We start from the raw sequence: 25,252 nt of genomic DNA, 5'->3' as shown, positions 1-25,252 counted from the left end.
TAAATTATTGATTAAGACAGCACGTTGAACCCGCGTAGGTATCATCTGTTTATTCTATTATTATTCGCATTGATAGTTGCATACTGCAACCCGCTCCGCCAGTGATACGTTGGCAAACGTCTGTACTTATAAGTTTGTTTATCGTTGTAAACTCGCATCCCGTCCCATTCAACATGGCAACGGATAAAGTGTCAGTAGGTATTGAACCGCACTTAAAGATTTTGTACGCTAAAAGCGAAACTTTATTTTCGCGTATGCAAACGATATGCGATCACGCGAATAATGTTTCGAATGAAAGTATTAAAGAATTGTTTTTATATGAGATTGAAACTATTGATACTTTGCGCTCCGATTTTGAATGTTTGTTGGACAAAATTAACGCTTTGAAGTTGGAAAGTAATCCAAAATATGTTGTTTCTTATCAGTCGCTTCTGTCTTTTGAAGATTTGTTTTGTCGCGTAAAGAAAATAGCCAAAGGATTGACAGATTTCGATAAAACTCAATCTCCACCGCAAGTAGATAGTAAACCTAAATTTAATTTGCCTAGATTGCCCGCGATTGAAATACCCGAGTTTAATGGTGACATTAAAAATTGGCCTTTGTTTTATTCTAGCTTCACTAACACTGTACACAACAATTCATCGTTGTCAGACTCGGACAAGTTGTATTATCTTATTGGTAAACTCGTTGGGAAAGCGCAGTCAGTGTGTGCAGGCATTACGCCGTGCGCTGACAATTATTTGCTGATCTTAGAAACTTTAAAGGAAAAATATGAAAACACACGCTTGTTGGCAAACGCTTATATTGATCAGATTTTGGACTTTAGAGCTATATCTAACGCTAATTATGGTAACATGGAGTACTTTCTGGATAACTTTGCATCTTCAGTCGCCGCGCTAAAGAATTTAAAGTTGAATGACCCGCTGGATTATTTGTTTTTGTCAATAGCTTTAAAGCGAATGGATTCGGAAACTGTCCGATCATTCGAGTTAGACAATCGAGGTACTAAGATACCTACTTTCGCTAGTTTTGTTGAATTCATCCGCGATCATGTGAATATTTTGCAAAATAGTTCGAGTAATAATAGTTCGAATAATAAACGAGGCCCGCCGCCCTCAAGGCCGTCAAGGTCAACACACAGTTATGTTGTTGCATCGCCGCAGAGCGATGATTGCAGTTTGTGTACTAACAAACACGCTCATTTGTATCAATGTTCCACGTTTAAAAATTGGTCTTGTAAACAACGCTTTGATTTTGTAAAGTCAAATGGTTATTGTTATAATTGTTTGAGTAGTAAGCACCGCGCAATAAATTGCAATTCAAATAGTAGATGTCGTCATTGTGGTGTCAAACATCATTCAATGCTGCATTTTGATAATTTGGTTAAAAATGTCGTTCCTGCGCATAACGTTGCGCCCGCCCCGGCTCGCCCGGTGAATGTGGAAGCGCCCGCGCCTGTGAGCGCCGCGTTGTGTTCTTCGAGTTTGGATAATAGCAAACCGGTTTCTCCCACGCCTACGACCGTGCTACTTGCTACGGCACGTGTTATTGTTTTTGATACGCATGGCAGGGAACATTGTATTCGTGTTTTGTTGGATAGCGCTTCTCAAAGTAATTTTGTTACTCGCGAATGTTGTCAACGCTTAAATTTGCCTTTGAATTATAGTTCGACACACACTATCGTTAAAGGAATTGGAGGTTCTAGTAAAACCGTCCAACATATCGCTCAGATTAAATTCTATTCTCGCTTTAACCGCCGTATTTGTTTTGATGCGGACACTTTGGTTGTGGACCAAGTGACCGACCGCTTGCCCTCTGTTGAGGTGGATGTTTCTTTGTTGTCAAGCTTTGATAGCTTACCGCTCGCTGATGATACTTATGCCATTCCTGGCAAAATTGATATGTTGATTGGGGCTTCGATATTCCCGCACCTTTTGTTGCCTACTAGGATAAAGGGCCGCCCTGATCAGCCGCTCGCATCCGCGCCTCTCGCATTGGAGACCGTGCTGGGATATGTTATTGTTGGTTCCGCTCCCGTCAGTGTTGATATGACCCAATGTATAAACACCACGGTTTCTTCTTGTTGTTATTCTTCCGCGCCCCTCGAGTCTGTAGTCCGCAAGTTTTGGGAATTGGAGGAGGTAAGTATGCCTCCAATATTTAGTCCAGACGATAAGGTCTGTGAAGACATTTATACAAGCACGACTACACGAGACGAGACTGGCAGGTACGTCGTGGCTTTGCCTTTCAAGGGTGACATTAGCTCCCTCGGAGATTCAAGGCGGACCGCTGAAAAACGCTTTTTTTGTTTGGAACGCAAGTTAGAGGCGTCCTCTAATCTTAGAGAAGCTTATGACGGCGTTATTAAAGAGTACTTGGAGAAAGAGTATATCTCACCCGCGCCTCCAGACGAGGAGTATATTGTAAATGCTCCGCCTTCGTATATTATACCGCATCATGGAGTTATTAGAGAAGACAAGTTAACCTCTAAACTTCGCGTCGTTCTCGATGGTAGTGCTAAGACTAGCACTTCTGTCAGTAGGTATGTATTGGGCATTCTAATTCACTTTTTTCTTCACCATTCGCTCTCTTCGATCGCTCATTCGAAAAAAGTGAATTAGTCATGCCCAATACATACCAAACGATTTATTGTAATAATCAGAAAACTCACCAGTAATCAGCTATGCTTCAGTATCCACAACACAACACAAAATATTCACAAAACTGCACTTCACTGTTTAGATCACGCTCGATGGGAACCGCTTAGCCTGTTTATTGCTGAAGGTTTATTCTAGCGCGATTCGTCGTACTTTTATTTCATACTTCGTTCGGACAAGCACATGTCGTTCTTCTCACTTTTGCCAGAAAATGTCGGCACCCTGAACCGGAACCTTTCGCTATGGAGTGGCTCGTTCAGGCCCGATTGGTCGTATCAACATAATCTAAACTTAGTTTCAAATATTAAACACATTGTGCTATGCGTCCTACTTGTTTCGAAATAATTAGTACCTAGAAAAGAAACTTCGCAAGACAGTGCGAAACCCATGGCGATCACTATAACACTGGTGCAACACAAATGAACGATAGAATTGATTCATTTTTGATTTGTCAGCACTTGGTTCCCTGGTATTAGCGTCAGCCCGACGGATACTGCAACATGATATTATAGGTAGCTGTTGCTTGTATGAAATAATGCTACTAATATTATAAATGCGAATGTTTGTGTGGATGTGTGGATGGTTTTACTCTTTCACACAAAAACTTCTACACGGATTTTGATGAAACTTTACAGTAGGTATTATTGTTTATAGGTACATCAGAATAACATTATAAGCTATAATTTATAAAGATCTGTGACAAGTTAAATTTCACAAGCCGTGGGAAAATGCTATAAATAATGAATAATTATGAAAATAATGTTACTTTAGAAAAGGTTCTGTAGAATATTACACAAAAAAAATAAGGCATTTTGATAAACGCTGATTTGTTAGATATTCCACAGGCACATGTTGTTTTCCTCTTTAGAACTAAACGAATTTCATATTATGACAATTTAATTTTTATTTAAAATAATTTGATTTAATTAGTTTTATAACCCTCTGGTGTGTGAGCACTGGTTGTAGGTGATAATTATTAAAATATTAAAAGTATTTATGTTGAGTTATATTCTTTATGTAGTCATTAAAATGTAAACAACAAAATCTAACCAAACTTATTACAAGATTCAAAACGTTTATTTGCCAAAAACACAGTAATACAGGTGACAATATTAAATAGGATCATGTGTTTAGTCTGCTTGCAGACGTGCAAAAATGACAGGTTTCAATAGTATTAATGTCAAATAATTAAGAAAATGTCAATGTAAAATTAAATTAATAGTATCAATGTCGCCAATTAAAATATTCCTTATAACTATAAAAACATTTGTCCAAAAGCCAGTAAGTCAATCTGCTTTTAAATAGGCATGTATTTAAATGATCTTTTTAAATTAGCAAAAACGGCAATTAAAAAAATCTAAATGGTCATCATTTTAATCATCACATTCAGTCATCACATTTTAATGATTGATCCTCTTTCTTTGAGACACAAAANATCTCACCCGCGCCTCCAGACGAGGAGGATATTGTTAATGCTCCGCCTTCGTATATTATACCGCATCATGGAGTTATTAGAGAAGACAAGTTAACCTCTAAACTTCGCGTCGTTCTCGATGGTAGTGCTAAGACTAGCACTTCTGTCTCGCTAAATGATATCTTGTATAGTGGTCAAAACCTACAAGGTAACTTGTTTAGTATTGTTGTTAATTTTCGCCTGTTCCGCATCGCTCTTTCGGCTGACATACGTCAGATGTTTTTGTGTATTGGCATCCGCTCTTGTGATCGTAGATTTCAACGCATTTTGTACCGTTTTTCACCAGNTCAGACTGAGTTTAGAGGTATACATGTCATAGTAAGTTTGGTTTATTACACTATTTTGTAATCAAAAAACAAAGTTTGGTCGATGGCCGTGCGAAAAAAAAAAGACGCCACCTTCCATACAAAATCTGGCATTGCCATTTGTCTTTCCGCAATTGGATGGACCACAAACAAGGCTGCGTATAGTGTTAGGTAATAGTTTACCATGACGTTTTGGTACAGTTGATGACACAGGACCAACACATTCTAATTTTAACGAGTCTTTTTGCTTCAGGAACTTCATTTATCTAATTAAAAGGTCCGCTGTGCTGCAATAGCTTAATTATAATGACAATATTCATCGCGTTAAAACATTTAAATAGTTCAGTTTAAAGAAGTTCATTAGCTCTGGTAAGTATAATAAGGTGCGCAGAATCCATGCATTGTAGTTCAAGCAATCATGGATATGTTTTCTGATTATTACAATCGTTTGGTATGTATTGGGCATGACTAATTCACTTTTTTCGAATGAGCGATCGAAGAGAGCGAATGGTGAAGAAAAAAGTGAATTAGAATGCCCAATACATACCTACTTCTGTCTCGCTAAATGATATCTTGTATAGTGGTCAAAACCTACAAGGTAACTTGTTTAGTATTGTTGTTAATTTTCGCCTGTTCCGCATCGCTCTTTCGGCTGACATACGTCAGATGCTTTTGTGTATTGGCATCCGCTCTTGTGATCGTAGATACCACTGCAGGTTTTTCAGTTCAATAGAGTTTGTTTTGGACTTAAGTCTAGTCCATTTCACGCATTGCGCACTGTCAAGCAATTGGCAATTGATAAGGGCGACGCGTTTCCTAAAGCGAGGGAAACCATTGAGACTGGATTGTATATGGATGACTACGTCCACTCTGTCGACACAGAGTCGGATGCTATCGCCACCGCTGATGAAGTGATAGGCCTCATGAAGTCTGGTCAATTTGATCTTGTCAAATGGACGAGCAACTCACAAGAGGTCCTAGAGCACATACCGCTTTCACATCGCCTTTCATCTGTTAAGGAATTTGATGAGTCCGCTTCGCACAAGGTTTTGGGTTTATGTTGGTCCCCAGTTACTGATTTGTTTTGTTTGAAAATCGACAAGCCTGGTGACGCTTGCACGAAACGCACTATACTCTCATGTATAGCTCGCATTTGGGATTTGATGGGATTTGTCGCGCCCGTTGTTCTGTTCGCAAAGTTGATTGTTAAGCGACTGTGGCTGTGTGATTGTGATTGGGATGATCACCCGCCAGAAGATGTTGTTGGTTTGTGGATCCGCTTTAGAAGTGAGCTTCCTCTGCTGGAGCAAATCAAGATTCCGCGCCATGTAGGTATCACATCAGGTAGTGTGGTGTCTATTATGGGCTTCGCAGACGCTAGTGAGAAGGCGTACGGGGGTGTTGTTTATTTTCACGTGGAAAATGCTGACAAATTAACGCTCAGTCTTTGTTGTGCCAAGTCAAAGGTCGCCCCGCGTAAGGTTCAGTCTCTCGCTCGTCTCGAACTTTGTGCATTATTGCTTCTTGCCAAAATTATTGGTTTTATAGTTGAATCTTGTAGAAACCGCATTCAAATCAATAAAATATTCGCTTTTTCTGACTCCACAGTCGCTCTTTGTTGGGCTCACTCCTCGCCTCATAGGTGGGATACGTTTGTGGCTAATAGAGTAGCCAAAATTCAGGAGGAGCTATCACTTTGTTTTTATTATCATTTCACATCAGTTCTCTCAAAATCTACATAGTTCTTATTTCTAATCTCGAGGACAAAGCACGAGCATAATTAATGATTAAACGAACTTAAAAAGTGAAGTTCTATCATAATTATGCGAGGGCTTTGTCCGAAGAGATTAGAAACCCTCCCACCCGTCTTTAACAATCATATACTCATATGTAGGTATATTATTAAAAACACAAACCCCCATATTAGTGAAATGATAAAAAATACAAATTACTACTCCAAACTAACTGACGACGGATACCAATGTCAAATGGGATGTAAACTGAGATACCCACAAAAAAAAAAAAAAAAAAAATATCCTCAACTAACAGTGCGTAAACTGGCATCACCGTACGTGATACTACATAGTTCTTATTTCTAATCTCTTCGGACAAAGCCCTCGCATGATTATGATAGAACTTCACTTTTTAAGTTCGTTTAATCATTAATTATATTGCTATCGCGACTGTGCGATGGGCGGCCGCAGTGAGTGTGCAAGCGAAATTCTACATGCTCGGCGACCAGACTTTAGCTAGGGCAGAGAACATCTCCCTACAATGCTTATACACCAATCAGTATTATTGGAATAAATATTTATTATAACAGCATAATAAATTCGTGTTTGTTCTCCAGATGTACTGCACTGCGCAGGTCTTAAAAGAAGGAATGTGTATAAGTATTGCGCAAAGCGAATCGATGACATCGACAGTTGTCACTATCTCTATACGTTTACACGACTTGAGTTTTGTCCTAAACTCAAAATGAGACGCGCTGTGTAAGTACTGTGCTTCAATATTAAATTTTCTTTATGTAAAAAATAAAAATTCATGGTCTTTACGGGTAAAGAAACTTTATTCTCATAAGAATTACTTCACTTACATGAGAACTTAGAACTAAAAAAATATATATTTATTAAAATAAACGTTTTACAAATACGCGAGCGTGCTAAACTAAGTTAGTGTGGATGGGTAGTTTGGTATCATTAAACAAGACGACACACGGCACTGTCAATACGAGCGATCGAGCTACAGTGAAGCGAAACAAAAGGAACGGGTTTTGGCCGTTACACGGATAAGCGCAGCTAGAAGCGTCTCGCAAGTTATAATGATAAATCATTGTGATTTGTTTGCATCTGGATGATTAAGTAAATAGGCTTTAAGTTTTCTTTTGAATGCGTCCGTACTCTTTACGTCTTTAATATTATTTGGTAATTTGTTATACATTTGGGCACTTTCAAAAGTAATGTTCTTTTTTCCAAAGTTAGTTCGTGGCGAGCGCAGTATTATTTTGTTTGGGTTCCTTAAACGTTTTAGCTGGGGATATTCATTATTAGTTTGGAATATAATATTTGTTTGTATTTCCTGTGACATAATCTTCCTAATAAGAATACATGAGTAGTATTTATACGTTTTGTCTATGTCCATTAATTTTGTATCCATATATAGTTTTGCTGTTGCCGTCAGGTAGTCATATTGGAATAGTGTTTTTATTAATTTATTTTGTGATGTTTGTATAAGTTTAAGGTTAGATTTGGCCGCAGACCCCCAAATTTCAATCAAATAGTCAATGTGAGGCTTCGCCATTGTATTATATATGTCGTATCGTATACTATGTGGTAAACATCGAACTATGGCGCGAAGGGCACCGGTCAAGGATAATAATTTGGCCCTTATTTTTCGAATGTGAGGCTCCCATGTGAGATGATTATCTAAAATTAGTCCTAAATATTTTTCAGTATTTGTTTTGCTTATTGTTATATTATTGATCATTAATGGTTGAAAGTTTGGGATTTTTTTGTTTTTAGCGGTAAATATTACAAAGTGGGTTTTAGCTACGTTAAGGGTTAAAAGATTGCACTGAAACCAGACACTAAGAAGATCAAGGTCATTCTGTGCATCTTGAACGATTGAGTCCATTTTATGGCCAAAATAAAACAGACTGGTATCATCGGCGTAAAGTGATAGGTCGCCTTTGAGGTCAAGATTGCTGATATTATTAATATATATGAGAAATAACAAAGGCCCCAATATTGAACCCTGCGGAACTCCGTAGGTTATCTGGGTAGTAGCACTTTGAAAATCCGCTATCTTTACAACCTGTGAGCGCTCTGTGAGGTATGATTTGAAAATGTTATAGGCACTACCGGTAATACCAATGTCTGTTAGTTTGTCTAAAAGAATTTTGTGGCTAACTGTGTCAAACGCTTTTTTTAAATCTATAAAAATACCAAGGCAAAGGTTTTTTTCATCAATGCTATTTTTAACTTTTGTGATTAGGTCAACAGTTGCAGAAAGGGTGTTTGACTTGGGTCTAAAACCATATTGTTTGGGGTAAAGGAATTTAATTGTGTCTAAGTATGTATGAAGGCGTGTATAAATAATCTTTTCAAAAATTTTTGATAACACTGGAAGTACTGATATTGGTCGGTAATTACTGGGATCTGACCGAGAGCCTGATTTAAAGATAGGCGTTACCTTAGCTATTTTTAAATTGTTAGGGAATGTACCTTCTTCAAGACAATGATTTATACAGTCAGTGAGTTCATGGGCAATTTGGTGTTTTACACATTTTATTGATTTTGTATTTATATTGTCTATGCCTGAGCTGGTGTTGGAGTCTAAACTATCTATAAGTAATAATACTTCATCAATTGTAGCTGGCCCCAACGACGTCAAACCAAAACCGTCCTGACTAGAATCAATCGTTGCAGTCGTGTGCGTCTTGTTGTTATGATACTTACTAGGTATACATTCTGCCAAACTTGATCCTATCGTTGCGAAGAACTCGTTGAAACATTCACAAATCTCATTTCCATCTGTTATTGTTTGACTGCCTTTTTCCAGCTTAACCGGTATTGAGATATCTTTTACTTTGTTGTGAGTAAGGTTGTTGATCAAAGTCCACATTTTTCTTGGTTGTTTTTTGCAGTCAGAAAATTGTTTGTAATAGTAGTATTTTTTCATTGTTTTGATTTCATCAGACACTCTTTTCCTCTCTGTTTGGAATTTATTTTTTAGGTTTTCATTGTTTGGTTTGCTTTTATGTTCTTTGTATAGAGAGTTTCTTCGGTTTATTGCAGTTATTATTTTTGCGTTTACCCAGTCTTGTTTTGGTGCATTTAGGATTTTCGTTTTCCCAATTTTACATTGATCAATCAAGTTACTCAATATTTTTTCAAATTTTTCAAAATTCTTGTTTGTTCTGCCCTTCATAATATCTTTTGCTTTATCTTGTAGCTTTTCAAAGTCGACTGATTTGTAGAGGATTTTCTTTTTTGATTTTGGTTGGTATTTATTGATCTCGAGAAATATCTGCTTGTGATCTGATAAAGATGATTCCATGATAGCCATGTGAAGTTGGTTTTCATTTAGGTTTGTGGAGACATGATCTAATAGGGTCTTCTTTTGTGATGTTTCCCTGGTGCAATATTCAGGAGAAATGTTATTTATTATCTTAAAACCATTTTCTTGTAATGTATCTTGATAGTCTTTTACAGATTTATTAGGATCTAGTAGATCAAGGTTGAAATCTCCAAACACTATTGCTCTTCTTTTTCGGCTTAGTTGTTGTGAAAATGTGTCCAGAAAATCACTAACATTAGTACGGCCAGGTTTGTATATTGCGCCAATATCTATTGAGAATTTTTTGAGATGTACCCATAGGAAGTGGTTATCATTTTGGGACATTTCTTCGATGTGGTAGTGCTTTAGGTGATTTGTGACAAAGATAGATACTCCGCCACCAATGGTATTCTTTCTGTACTGGTAATAGTGTGTGTATCCTGGTATCTGAATATGTTTTGCCTCGTCGTCCGATTTGATCCAAGTTTCTGTCAGAACTATGACATGGATTGATGTTTTTAAAGAGTCAATTACACAGCACAATTCGTCCAACTTGCCTGGCTTCACCATACTCCTGATGTTAGCATATAAGAATTTGAGAGATGTTTTATTGTATTTTAGTTCGTCATAATTGGATAAAGCCTGATATGTTATTCCTGGTTGGTGTTGATCGGGGTTATTTGTTTTGTGGTGTTTTTTGGAGGCGATTCTACGATTTGGGGCACTCCTTTAATATATTTTATTAGGAGATTATTTTCACCATTTGTAGTACGAAGAAGAAGTTCATCTTTTAATTTTTTAAATCTTGTCTGTTGGTAAGGAGTTTGATCCGGAAAGATTCTGATATCTGAACTCTTTAGCTTGTTTTTACTCCGTAAGATTAATTTGACGGTATCCTCTCTCTCAAAACATACTTTAACTGAGCGGGTTTTATTTGGGTCATATCTTCCAACACGCATAATCTTGACAGGAGAAGGAGTATCTTCGTTAAACATGCTTTTCATAATTTTTATCACTTCAATTCTGTCAGACTCTCGACGTTCTTTGCTATCACTGCATTTAGATTCTTGGATACCCGCTATGAGTAAGTTAGTTTTCCTCGAGTTTTGATCGTTTAGCTCTGCTAGGAATTCTTCATAATTTGGATATTTGCTGTGTGAAGGTGAAATACTTGCTGATTTTAATGATTGCACATCAGATTCCAGTGAAACAATTTTTTCTTCTGTGGTGTGTATGGATTTTACTAATGTTTGGATGTCATCTTTAATCTCGCTTTGCTCCATGACTAGACTTGCCAGTTTCTGCTCGGTCAACCCCATGCCTTTTTTAATGTCCATCATTTGGTCTTTGATGGTTGAAATGTCTTCTTTGATCTTAGCGGTACTCTCGTTTTGTGCATTTATAGATAAAGTCAGCATCTCCATCATTGTCGTCATTTGCTTCTGTATGTCTGTAAGCTGTTCTCCAAAATCATCCCCCTCAAGGTGTTTACGCTTATTGCGGAAGGTAACAGTTGAGACGTTAGAGGTAGATGCAGTTGACGTACCTGCGGTGGATAAGTTTGGATGTGATCCACTGCGCCCAGCGTTCATGCCACTTCTAGTAGGTGAGTGTAGTATATTCATGTTGGTCAATGAATCACTAGTGCGAGGTGCGGGAGGCGTTCTTTAACACAGGAACAGACAGTTCTAACAGGCCTTTTACGAAGTTACAAAAATCTGTTTTATGACGTTGTAATAAGGACGAAATTTGGTCTTGCACTTAAATATTAAATTTAAAAATATTTTGCGACACGTCTGCTTTGCACGCTCGCCGTACGAGAAAATTTCAATCAGTCTTTGTAATAAATGGTTACGCATTTTTTCGAGAAACTAAGGTCCATAGTGTATCATAGACTTTTGTCCTGTGGTTGGTTTGAAGATTGAAATTCAACATAGTATAAAGTTTCGAGGATTAAAAACAGAGCAACAAAACTTTGATTTTGTAGTGAAGAAGACAATGATGATATTGTTGAAATTCTGGATAAGAAATGTCCGCGATTGAAAGATCTGTATGGACATTACTACGTGAGTGAACTAATTGGGAGACACCCTGAAAGCAACAGGAAGATTATAGTTGCTGATGTAAGTAAATAAGGTACCAATTCGTCGAGTTACAGACGCCATAATCGTATGCGAATATACAAGCCTATTGAGTTAACTGCGCACCTGCCAGCCGTGACGTACGCGGTTGAGTGCGAGGGAGAGTCGCATTCCAGCTAAAGTACGGCCAACGAGAAGCGATACCAAATGTAAACAAACCCAATGTCATTGTCATTTGGAATAGTAGGGGTGGGTTGCACCACCTATCTTTAACGGTAACTATGACGATAACCGGTGCTTTTTGTATGGAATTTGACAGATTTTTGACGCTTATCAAAGTTAAAGTAAACCCAGCCTAAGGGTTTGACTTTGACATATTTTGGCGGAAAACGAGACATTACGACAAATACACAAGATGAGAAGAGACAGAATAGATTGTCAATTCGAAAGTCGAATCGACCTTTTGTATCGCTTCTCGTTGGCCATACTTATTACTTGTACCGTGTACTTATTAGTTCACTATACCCAAAGATATTTTTAAAATAAACTATTTGAAAATGAAAAAATAAAATGAATTATTTTATTCAGTGACAGATAACAATTTAGGCACATTTACGTAGTTGAGTGAATTGCAGCATCAAGATCGAGCTGTAGGAGTGATGTGTCTAAACTCGGACATAAACTACGAGAAACTAGACGCCACTTATGACCTGGGTCCTTTGTACGGGCTGAAGAGAGCCACGCCTTTGGAGAAGGAGGAGTGTAAACGAGCTAATCCTTTGCTGAAGACTTTTGGGTAAGGCACCTTAAAAAAATAGTGAATTAACTGCTGTTGTTCCGATTTGTTGAGCTTTGGATAGCACCTTACACGTGGCAGCCATTATCAAAAATCCTTTATAGACTAAGAGCTAGTGAACGCCAGACCTACGTCATTTTATAAAAGCTGAAAGTTTGTCAGCGTATGCTCCCAATATAGGATATAATATTGGTGAATTATGAAGTTTGGGTCATGGTGGCTTTAGGAGCTACCCTAAAAACTGTCAAAACTGTCTGGCTGTTGGAGAAAATACTTCTAATTTTTGCCCAAATATTATACGTTGACAAACTTTCAGCTTTTATAAAATGACGTAGGTCTGGCGTTCACTAGCTCTTAGTCTATTACCTTGAGATAGAGAGAAGCATAACTGTTACCGAAAAATTTTGGATGCACTTTTCTTGTTTATTGTGTTTACAGAGATCCTATAATGCTTGGGGAGTGGAGTCCATTTCAACGAATGGTGAAAAAAGAAACCGTTATGCTTGACGATGTAAGATTGTTTTATCTAATTGGTAGAAATTACAAATGATCAATAGTAATAAATTGATAAATAAATAACGTTATTCAGGAGCCATCAAAAGAAAACATCCAGTACGCCCCCAAAACTAAGAAGACGAGCAAAGTGTATTTTGGACGGAATGCTACAATGCGCAAGAGTCTGGAACATATTTACAAGTAAATCTACCTTTTATTCATCTCTGTAGTATATTTTCGAAGAGATATCAAGGGGGTTGATGGAGTTGTATGTTGTGCAGAATGCATAGTATGTTTTAGGCTTCGTTATGAAATGTAATGTTTTTTTTTTCTGGCAGTGTAGTTCCGAAAGAGTAAAATAACTCCATCCACATTTCTTACGCGTATGCCATAAATCGAGCAGCGAAGATCGGCCATTCTGGGATGTGCGCTGTTATAAAATGTTATCGATGTTTTTAGACGACAAATCTATGGGCTTATCGCCTACAATTGATAAAATGGTGCGTTGCAGCGCCCATCCTAGACCTACTGGCCTCCCAACGCGTCTGGCTAGCATGGGAAGTGTTGGCCAAACCATTTGTCTCTGGTAAATTACAGAAACTTCTAACTGTGGTCCTACAGTGGAGACATAATGACTTGATAATGATTGTTATAGACATCGTCATTCCGACGACTTCAGCGACAAGATATACAACGAGTCGCCGAACCAGTCTCAGTGCACTTCCTACTCGGTCACCGACCTCTTGGAGGAGGACCCGTTTGACTACGACATTGTCAACATTGATAATGACTTACTGACCATCCCTGAAGCGCTGTCTTGTGAGCAGTTGTAAGTGATAACTACCCTCAATGTATTATTAGACCTTTTTGTATGGAAAAGCCGATGGTTTTTACGGGATTTTTATCTCACCATTACAACTCCTGTATAGCCAGGATCTACAGCTTGACATCCAAGGAAACCCAATTAATGAAAGCTGAATTGTCTCGTGGGATCAGAAGAGTATAGGAGGGGTGTGAAATATATTACCGATTTTTTCTAGGGTGAAATGCTATTGTATTGGTCAGGTTCTCAAGGAGCAAATATTGAAATAAGTTTTAGCTAATTTAATATTATTTGCTTTTAGAACCCCAGGCGCTCAATCTTGGAGGCAATCAAAGCTGTCCGAAATCAAGATGAGGACGAGAAGTAAATTGTATTTTATAAATTATTCAATAGTAAAATCACTTTAGACTAAAGTAGCCGTAGTTAAAGCCCGGTCCGTGAGTACGTAGAATTTTGTCCAATGACCCCTAGCTACCCATCCTTATCGCTCGCGCGTAATTATATTGCTGTCGCGATTGTGCGACTGACACCCGCAGTGAGTATGCGAGCGCGATAGCAACATAATTACGCGCGAGCGATAAGGATGCGTAGCTAGGGGTCATTGGACAGAATTCTACGTTCTCACGGACCAGACTATATTAATATGCATCTTATACTCACGACAGGCTGCGACTTGAATTTCCCTGACGCTACTCGACTATTTGCTCTGCCTATGAAATCACATGTAAAGCTCTTTCAGGTCGGGGCTCTATAAACTATAACCCGAAACAGAAAGAAGAAGTAGAGACTGTTGTTTACCATGGAGAGCCCAACGCTTTTATAATCGAGCTGTTCGGTTTCTATGAAGACGTCCATGACAGGTCGGTATTATGTTAATGATGTAGAGTGACGTCATCATATTTAATCACCGAAGAAATAATATAGGATGTTTCACAAGAAAGATAAGGTGTAATGTATCTTCAAACGTTTAAAAAGAATTGCCGAGTCTTTATAAAATGTATTTCTTTCAGACATGCTTTTGATTTGTTGGAGGCGGCATTTGAGATAATGAAGAACTACGATTATTGCTTAATTAGAGTTCCTTGTAAAGACAAGACGTTCCCCTTGCTTCAACATTTCTGTGTAAGTTTCTTACTTGTAAACAATATGTAAAGATTTCATGCGATTGTTGAAAGGTACCTACTCATTTCTTTTGCGATCGCTTGGTATCGAAATCAGTAACTGAGAATTATGATATTTTGTTTGTTTCAGTATGTTCCAACTAGACCAAAGATTTGTAGCAAGTATGCGCTTTATGTGGCACACAGATCTTCAGTCCTTGGGTACAATTATTCCTTTATTATTTTCGTTACATTTTGTCCATGCCAATTGAGTTAGGCCCAGAACAGGCGGTGAAACGCAACTGCTACGAAAACTTTCAAACTGGTCGCGTCATGTGTGGTCTCTCAACGGACGCTATGGCAGAAACTTAGATGCAACTCAAAAGTAACTAGCAGTTGCAGTTTCGTTGCAGTTGCGTTCCACTGTTCTGGGCCTTAGTCTTTACTACCTTACCTCCTCAAACCTGTCTGGCCAACGTGAGGAGTATAGGTAAAAAGCTCCATTTGTGTCTGGATAATTAGAAAGGGTCGTATTCCTACAATGGAGATTAATGTCCTAATGATGATGAGATACCACAGAATTTTATTTCTAGAAAATTGCGAGTACGGCCAGCTGAAGTGGTAGATGTGCCTCAGATATCCCAAATGCTTCAAAACCTGGAGGGCAAGGAAACTATATGGACCATAGAGAACAGCATACTGAGCAACGACAATCACTCTGCGTTTGTCTTTCTGAGCGGTTTTGCTATAGTCGGCGTGGGTATTTTGGAGTGAGTATGAAAACACGAAAACCAGGCTTTTTAATCTTTTCTGTAGCTTTATAGTGGAAACGTAGAAGTAGGTTTACATGAAAGTCTACATACCTAGGTACTTTCTATGATTGTTATCTGATAATGAAGAAGCCTTGATTTTGATTACCGGCTCAGAAGTTTAGTTTTTAGATCAAGCGAGCAAGATTTGCAAGAAAGGAATGTCATTTTCAAAAATTCAATCCTTAGTAAGTCTTTTTGGTAGTTGTTTATAGCGTTCACCTTTCTGCATATCCATTCCAATTAAGAATTTCAAGTTTAGAGCATTCTTTTTCTTAGTTCGTTACGGTCCCCAATAATGACATTTTATTGGGCATACCGTATACCTTTTCCAGATCACCCGAGCAAATCGACTTCATCCGAGTGAAATTCAACCTAGACTTATACCACAATCACAAATACCACTTCAGAGGCCAAGGCACCTCTGCTGGCTTCACGACCCTGAAGACTGTTATAGCGTACCCCGCGTTTGAGGTGCACTATCGATACTTTGCGAGGGAGATGATGCGCATGACTGGTACTAATTCGATGCTGTGGCTGACTGCGTATAGGAATAAGTGGGTGAGTACGGATTTAGGTCAGCAGAGTAGAATACGATGACCCCCCATTCTTTCGGTGAATGTCGTAGGCGAATAAGGGTGACTTTAATATGTGAATATCAGGCCTCCCCAACCTGTCTGACCAGCGTGAGAAGTGACAGCCAAAGCCTCCATTTGCCTCTGGTAAGTTGGAACTCGTATTGCGAAAAGAAGCTCAAAACTATTCAAACGCAGGTTACGCAGGCATAGATTTCGTTGTGCACTAAGAACAAGTAAAATATCGTCATAAATAACACTGAAGGTGAAGAACTACTATCACATCAATGCATGACTACTTATGTATTTTTAAAGACTGTAAACCCTTGAAAAGTAGGATGACAATCGTGACTGAGTTTCTTGCGCTGCTTCTTCTCAGCTCAGCACTGGCCCATTTATCGTCCCGATGGTTAATACTGGGACGTGTAAAAGTGCTTTTTAAAAGCCTATTTGCACAAATGAGTTTTTTTATCAGCCATAATATTCTATGTAACAATTAGGTAAAAAAATCATTCATTCGTTAGAACTAGACCAGTTCACTGTCCGCTCTTTTCAGGTTGGTCATAAAGCTAACTCCTTGGTGTCTGCTATGATTCCTCTGATTCCGAGAAAATCGGAAATTGACTGTGTCGAGATTCCTGAACTAAAGAAAATTTCCAACCTGGCACAAAAAATGTAAGTACTTTTATAAATTGTAAAATATTTTGAAAAATAATGAGAACTACTTACCATGAATCTCTATTTTCTACAATATTTTATATTTAGAATGGTTTGATACGTACTTCTCATCTAGTTACAATTTTTATGTGTCTTGTCTTTGATGCTTTAGAACAGCGTTCACCACCTGGTTTCTGGGTAAAAACATGACGACGATACCAAAGGTAGACATCAACGTCAGAATTCTGGTGGTCGGCGCTTCTAGGACTACCATGTCTTTCCTGGACACATTGCTATTTAGGTAAGTTTTCGCAAACTTAGTACATTATTTTATTTTCGAATAACGATGGTGTGCCGATATTATAATTAGACCTCTTCTGCGATAAAATTCGTTATGGTTTCTAAGACAACTACCTACTCGGACCGAGACTCTTAGGCATAGCTGGGCACCGTTAATCAAATAGTTAACTTCGTTAATCGTTAAACCGTTACTAAAAAAATTAACTTCGTTAAACGTTAAAACGTTACATTTCGGATGATTTAACGCAAGTTAACGTTAATCGTTAATGCGTTAACACGTGATAATAACGAAAAAACCGGCCAAGTGCGTGTCGGACTCATGCACAAAGGGTTCCGTGCTATTGATTTATGATTTTTTTTTAATTTAAGTTATTTGTGTGAAAGATGACGCGGTAATAAGCGGTTTACGATTTACGAGGTATTAAAAAAACTACTAAGATCTCGTTCAAAACAATTTTCGTTGATAGTTTTTATTTTCTTATTTTAGAAGTTAGAGGGGGGGGGGGAGGAGGAGGCAACCTTTATATTTTAGAAACCTCGATATTTTTATTTTTTTATTTTTGCATCAAATCTTAATGCGGTTCACAGCGATGTATTCTACCTATCAAGTTTCAACAGTATAGCTCTTATAGTTTCGGAAAAAAATGGCTGTGACATACGGACGGACAGACAGACATGACGAATCTACATATAAGGGTTCCGTTTTTTGCCATTAGGCTACGGAACCCTAAAAAATTATTGTATGCAAGGTTCAAATAATTTCGAAAGCACATGGAATTTATTCCTTTTATGTTTGCGCTACAAGCTTTCGAAATTATTTGAACCTTGCATAAGTACAATTATTTTTTTCGTTTTAGTACAACTGCATTACAGAATAAAAGCTTTTAATATAATTTTATTAAACATTTTAGTTGTATCTTAATCTCAGAGCCTTGGTACAATTTACAATACAATTTAGCACCAAAGTGCTCGAAAAGACAAATCCAACAAACCCAAACTCGATAAGTTTCCACCGTTTCGTTTAGGAATTCCTATGGCCACCTCCTGACTCCATCATCAGGACTCTGGACATCATCTAGTACTAAAGTGCTCAAAATGACAAATCCAACGAACCCAAATTCGATGCGATTCCGCCGTTTCATTTAGGAGTTTCTATGGCCACCTCTTGACTCCATCATCAGACCAGCTCAATGGTAGGTACTATAACATTGCATTGTCAACGTTTTTACATAAGTATACCAAATTTCAGCTCAATCGGTTGAGGAAAACTGATCTTAAATTCAGTTGTAAATAAATAAAAAAATTGCATTTTTTATATCGTTGCGATGCGTCGCGATAAGCGGTTATCACGTCATTTTATCGATTTTCTTCATACATTTTGACGTCGATAAAAGTTATCACGGCACGCATCTTAGGCCTACTAGTTACAAAAACTGTTGTTTTGGATTCTGGAAGTTCTGGAAGCCCGAACGTACTTGTCAGAACGCGTTTTTCAGCGTGTCTGCTGTATGTTTTTGGTAAATAGTAGGTACTGGATTAACGATTAACGGACTTAGGATAATTTAACGGAAGTTAACGAGTCCGTTAACATTTTTAAAGTTAACTTAAAAGTTAATCCGTTAATAGAAATGTTAACTTCGTTAATTAACGATTAACGGATTAACGAGTTAATGCCCAGCTATGCTCTTAGGTAATCTTTGCTGATGGCAGCAAATAATTAATTATCGCATACCGAGAGGGAAGAAGGGACAATTGTAGCAACACTGGTCTGGAAGATATCTTTTAAGCAATAAATCCTTTTTCTTTCCGTGTGCAATTAATAGAGTTAAAAATACCCAAAAAAATATGTTATTTTATGGGACATTGTGATATTTATCATAGTCTTTCCTACAGCGACGCATCATCCTACCTAAACTTCACGAACGTGACCCTCATATCGCCGAACGGGCTGCCCTACGTAAGACAAGCGAAGCCAGCTGCCGAGATGATGTTCCCTCGGTATCGCACTACCGCCGACAAGTTTCTGAAGAGCGTGCCATATACTTACTATGTCAATGTCGTGCAGGGAACTATGACGGAGATCAACAAGTAAGATTTCTTCTTAGATGGCGAGAGAAATTGGCGTTTTAGGCTGAAACTGAAGGAAACTAACAGGGGTACTACCGAACGTCGTTTATTTAGTTTCTGAACTATCTGTCACTATCGCTCATTCGGGCGTCGGTCTTGCTATGCGTAAGCGTGATGGAAATAGTTGAAAATTTCGGATATCGTAGTAGTAATCTTAGTCGGGTTCTATTGTGAGATAAAAAAACAGCTGTGCAAGCAGAAGAAACGGCATCTCTTGAGCTGAAGATGTTTGCCTTTGCCTCCATTAGTGTCTATGCTCATTTCATCGATTCTACGTGTAGATGCCTTGACATGTGCCCTCATATTACAAGTTAACAGGACAAAAGACGAAGATTCCTTTTATCCTTTTTATACATTGATGTTTTCAGGAAAGAACATTATGTAACCCTCTCTAATGGCAGTGTATACTTCTACGACCTCTTATTCCTGCTACTGGGCAAACAATATCAACATCCGAACTATTTACAAGAGCTGTATGAGAGAGAAACTGAAGCGTGAGTTGATTTTAAATCATCATCATAACGATAGCCGAACGGTGAAGGGGTCGGACTGGCCGACGAAACGCGCGTTTGAATCCCGCGCCGCTTGGTTATTGTGGTGAGCCCACTCGTAACAAGCATATTTAACTTGGGACAAGATAAACGGAACTAGGTATTAGTAATTAGTGCAATACAAGCTAGAGAGAGAGTTGGACATACTATATTTTTTGCAATTTCACAGAGAGGAGTGTAAATACACTCGTCTGGACGTTCCACGACTCTACCAGGAGTCTGACATCGACTTATCCACAGAGTATCTGCCGGATAACGTCTTCATCATCAACAACATATCCGAAGCAAATAGAGCCCTCAAATATGTCAAGAACTTCTTCTGGCAGGACTTTAACTGTAAGGAATCATCATCATCATTGGGTCATTTTGTCTCCACTCTGTAGGAAAGGAACACCACTCTCTAAATCGCCAGAGGCAAATGGAGGATTTGGCCTACACTCCCCTCTCTAACCAGACAGGTTGGGGAGAAGACTTACGAATATTTCTCCTTTAGACGCCATTTACTTACTTATTCTATTTAGAACTTTATTGTCATGTCATAAGGTGACATTATTACTCTTTCCGCTTTGCAATGAAGGGAAGTCGAACCTTCTCCTCCTATGTTCTTCTGATTAATTTCGTTGCGGGCTTAATGACAGTTAAACTTTCCCCCGGGACAAACTTGATCTTTATTGGTTGGGTTTTTATGGCAGTCAAGCTGTAGATCCTGGCTACACAGGAGTTGCAGTGGTAGATCCGAGAGGTGGGAATAGTCCCGTTTATCAGTCTTTAAGGCTTTACCAGTATCTATTCTATAGAAATAGTTGCTATGACATGTTACAGACAAAATCCTGGTGTACGGTGCATCAATACACGCATATTGCTGTTTAGCAGCTTTACTGGAATTCCAAGTTCCCCCAGAAAACATCGTGTTCATAGAGCCATTCCCATACGAAAACGGGAAGACGCGGGTGCCGGTGTTTTGCAATGAAAATGTTAGTACTCTTATTTTATAGCTCATATTTACACCCATTTACCTTGACCATTAATTTGTTAACTACGGCCATAACCAAATTTTTGGCGAGTTCTCGTATTCGGCCTATATTAATGACGTGTAGCAGAATATAATATAGGTACATATAAGACCTTTGACTACATTTATCAAAATATTATCATTAAAATTTTGTCTCCACTGCAGAAAAACGACCATCGTCAGTTTTCCAAAGACAAATGGAGGATTGGTCTGCTCCCCACACAGATCAGACGGGTTCGGGAGGCTTTCATCATAATCATCATCATTTCAGCCATAGTTTCCCAATGATTTCCATGTCGATCGATTGGTAGCGGCCTGCGTCCCAGCGCCTTCCTGCTACTTATGATCGCATATTTCTTCCTTAGAAGAGTGGGAGTGATCCTATTCTACTCTGCCGGAGTCACTAAACTACTACACCTTTAACAAATAAATAATCATCAGCTCATGTAATGTCTTCCAGGTGGACGAATCAGTGAAAGAAGTGCTGAACAATCTGAACATCACGGTGTACCGTTCATACTACTTCCAGTCCTGGACCGTAGATGGGTACAATATGGTGACCCATGTGGATTTCTTATCGCACTTCCAGATGGTCAAGCTGGAGTGTACCGTGTTCTTCTACTATGGAAAGACTGGTGTTAGCACACAAGCTTTGAATGGTACGTATATTTACTTGTGTTTATTTATTTATTTAAAGGAGTTGTTAGGAGTGTTTTCACTACAACAGTTTATGGGGATCGAACTAGCGTTCCTTGGATACCGAATCGTATTTGAGCTATTGACGTCATAAGTATGTAGGGCATCGAAAGATATTTCATGTGTGTGAAGAGAAAAGTGATAACCAGGCTGAAGGTGGAAGCTCGCTTCACCAAGACTCCTCAACCACAGAGGAAGTGGCAATCTTATCTCCAACTGCTGGAAAACCACAATGCTGTTATCATTGTTGTTTTGGCGACAGGTTTAGGTAGGACGATGGTAACTCGCCAGGCCAAGCCCTAGCACCAACCGAACTCAGACAATTTTGCCCCTACTAGGAATCGAACCCGGCACCTCTGGGTCCACCACTAGACCACAGAGGCGGTTATACTCATCGTAATTTTTTTAATTTATTAGCCATAAAGAAAAGCGGCCTGGTGTACGATGGCGGTATACTAATCGACCACGAGTTCCGAACTAAAGACCCGTGCATATACGCGGCGGGACCAGCCACCAGGTACTACCGGAGATACTTCGCCGACTCTCGCCGGCTCAAGTATTATGACTCTTATGAAGTGGGACAGAAGGTTGGTTTACGTTTGTGATATGAAAAATGCTCTAGGAGGAAATATAAGTAGATTTAAAAAGTGGACCTTAAATTGATAATCAAAAGGTTTATTTTATTCTAGCTTGGAACCCAAATAAGGAACCAGTTGGATCCTCTATTTTCACCAAAAGAACCTTCTCGAAAGTCCTCCGTGACAGTCTCAACGAGTACCATCATGTCGGAGCCTGTATCGCTACAATCGCAGACATCATCATCAACACAACCTAGCGACTCGTACGTACATAATCGTCATCATTATAAATAATCTCTTCCATTAAAATACAACTCTACTACAAAACTGCTTACAGTCGTTACGTGACATACAGTCAGATCTTCAGAGGCTTCCCATATTTTATTAGCTTTGTATTTGAATTTAGAACACAAATAGGTATGTACCCAATGATAGATGCCTACCCACAGAAAAAGAAGATTATGCATCAAGGGAGCAGACTAATATGGCGCCTGAAACAAAGACAGCTGTATTCCTTTGGTCTACTAATGTCTTTCCTTGATATTACCTACGTTCAGCCGTTAATTGATTAGGTTTCATAAAGTCTAGCAACGGATTGTGACACCCATTGTCTACTAGAACTTTTTTGTAGAAACGCATCCGATGGGAGTGGTGACAAACACCTCGAGAAGATCCCAACTCTGAAGAAGCCCATCGTGACCCATTGCACGTTGCCTGGACGTCTTCAGTACTTGGAAGTCCGACCTCCAGGGAAGATGACTCCCCATTATTATGTGCAGTCGCAACAGTTTACCGTGAGTAATAATACTTTTCGTGCTTTCAAAAGAAAAGCTAATAATATGAGGTACTTAATCTATACTAATAATTATAAATGTGAAAGTAACTCTGTCTGTTAGTCTGTCTGTCTTTCTGTCTTGCTTTCACGCCTAAACCACAGAACCGATTTTGATGAAATTTGACATAGAGATAGTTTGAGTCCCGGGAAAGGACATAGGATAGTTTTTATCCCGGTTTTTGAAACAGGGACGCGCGCGATAACGTTTTTCTGTGACAGACAAAATTCCACGCAGGCGAAGCCGCGGGAGGAAAGCTAGTGAGCATACATTTTTCGGTCACCAGTTGGGCGCCCAGGTCCTGTCACTCGTTAAGTGATTAGGTTAGGACATGTACACCAGGTTTCTTGACCGAAGACCTGCAACAGCGCATTAATATGCAATAGTTATCGCAAATTTTGTAAAAGTAATCTGCCTTTTGCGGTTTAGCAACGCAACTTTCATGTGATTGTGAGACGCGCGTCAACCGCGCTGAAAGAAACACGACAATTAGATATGCATAGGATCTTACTCTTTAGTGGCGCCAACAATTAATTGTGAATCAATATTATTAGTATACAAGGTAACAAGTTTGCTAGTGCTCTAGCCTAAGATTTTTGTTCAAGACAATATTTTTGTTTCTGTCAATGTTGAGAGCAAGCAGACTTAGCTACTCATACTACGATGGCTTACTGATATTCCTATTTTAAGGGTTATGTACTAGAGACGTTCAAAGGCGGCTACTTTAAGCTGCACCTGAACAACGATCAAGTGGTCGACGGCATCACCTGCCTCAGTCCAGAGAGCCTCTCGCTGGACAACTTCAAAAACCTCTATGGACTGTCCGCAACTGTGTTGAATAACGTGCATTTGAGATACACTGTTAGTAACATTATTATTAAGAATATTGAGTTTGTATTAACGCACATCATAACCATTATCATCAGGTCCCATTTAGTCTCTACAGCAAGAACACAAGCATAATATCTCCTTTTTTCAAAAACAAAGGTGAGGATTGGTGATTTCTCACGATGACCATGCGTTTTGGGGAGAGAGGACCAATGTTTTAGCATCGCTGTAACTCTTGCGTGGCCGGGATCTAAAGTTTAACCTCCAAAAAACTCAACCAATAAAGGCCAAGCTCTTGAATTACTCCTGTAATTCTCTGTCTTTACAACAGTCTGATTTTAAAATGTGGTTTGTTACTTTCGATTTCCTGCAAAGCTGACAAGGTTTATTTATAATTTTGAATAAAACGTTTCAGGCAAAAAAACTCGACGACTTCTATTCGTTCTTCCGTTCGAACTGGGCGTTGTATTTGTATCTCGAACGAGCTGATGAACTCTTTGCAATGGCTAAAGAGTTGTTACCAAAGGTATTTTATTATTAACTGAAACTGCTCAACTATTAACCTTTAAGGAACAATGTCTTTGTGTGTGAAAAATGATATCCCTTTCAAAAGTTATTCAGCTAGTACCTAAACCGCCCCAAGACCCACTCCATTCCAGGACGCCACCGCTACACCATAGGATCAGAAATTTTACTTACGTTTACTATTTTCTTCAGGGTCAAAAAAATGGGAACACCTTAAACGATGCTCTAAGGTCCATCGCACAAAATTTGTATAACCCAGTAAGTACTTACCTAGATGCAAACTAAAATATCTCTTATTATTTTCTGTAATCTTTGCGAAAATTTGCTCTTTCAAATTGTAAATACTTAGCTAGTTTTTGTTCATCAAGCAACTTTGCTATACAACTCGATCGAGCTAACTGCGCATCTCGCTGGAATGCCATTCTCCCTCTCACTTACGCACACACCTGTACCCGAGCGTCGACGTGACGTCATGGCTACCAGGTGCGCAGTTAAACTTAACTCGACCGGGTTGTAACTTAAACATTTCAGTCCTACAGATTCAACACAAAACTGAGGATTCGCTCCAAGTTCGAACAGTCGCCACATGTGTCAGCCATCACCGACTACGTCATGGAGTGGATATCAGACAACGATGTTCTACTCCCGATGTACCTCCAACAGGCACATAAAAACGAATGCACCCATGACCTGGGTTCCCATCCCGCGTTCGTAAAAAAGAAGAAAAGTCTGATTAAAATGTTACAGAGGATACTTTAATTGAATAGTAAAGATTGTCAGAAATTACTTATGCAATGTGTTTTATTTGAATTCTACTAATATTTTTGTGTTATTTGGTGTGATAAAACTATGAACACAAGTACCTAATCATATTTATACGAGTCAGGATTCCCACGACAGCGTTCACTTTACAGGAGAAAACCCACCATAATGATCTCTAAAAATATAAGATTCATTTGTGTCGTTCATATG

At 38.7% G+C, this 25,252-nt stretch overlaps 1 protein-coding gene across 1 annotated transcript; it reads left to right on the top strand.

Annotated features, from left to right (window-relative positions):
- Positions 1 to 1,901: 1,901 nt before the first annotated feature.
- LOC114359508 (cilia- and flagella-associated protein 61) lies at positions 1,902 to 25,039 on the top strand. The gene is made up of 28 exons (XM_028313938.1): positions 1,902 to 2,534; positions 5,141 to 5,912; positions 6,787 to 6,928; positions 11,482 to 11,617; positions 12,211 to 12,371; positions 12,810 to 12,882; positions 12,961 to 13,067; positions 13,522 to 13,695; positions 13,991 to 14,052; positions 14,429 to 14,549; positions 14,700 to 14,811; positions 14,941 to 15,011; positions 15,383 to 15,559; positions 15,934 to 16,159; positions 16,730 to 16,848; positions 17,003 to 17,131; positions 19,024 to 19,218; positions 19,626 to 19,751; positions 19,978 to 20,144; positions 20,631 to 20,782; positions 21,281 to 21,479; positions 21,934 to 22,103; positions 22,206 to 22,357; positions 22,726 to 22,888; positions 23,618 to 23,788; positions 24,171 to 24,281; positions 24,473 to 24,538; positions 24,812 to 25,039. The coding sequence occupies exons 1-28, from the start codon at positions 1,902 to 1,904 to the stop codon at positions 25,037 to 25,039; spliced, it is 5,115 nt and encodes a 1,704-aa protein (XP_028169739.1).
- The last annotated feature ends 213 nt before the right edge of the window (positions 25,040 to 25,252 follow it).

This window comes from Ostrinia furnacalis, unplaced genomic scaffold, assembly GCF_004193835.3.
Source record: "Ostrinia furnacalis isolate ACB-3 unplaced genomic scaffold, ASM419383v2 OfSCF4444, whole genome shotgun sequence".
Taxonomy (NCBI): domain Eukaryota; kingdom Metazoa; phylum Arthropoda; class Insecta; order Lepidoptera; family Crambidae; genus Ostrinia; species Ostrinia furnacalis.
This window is presented reverse-complemented; position numbering and strand designations above follow the sequence as displayed.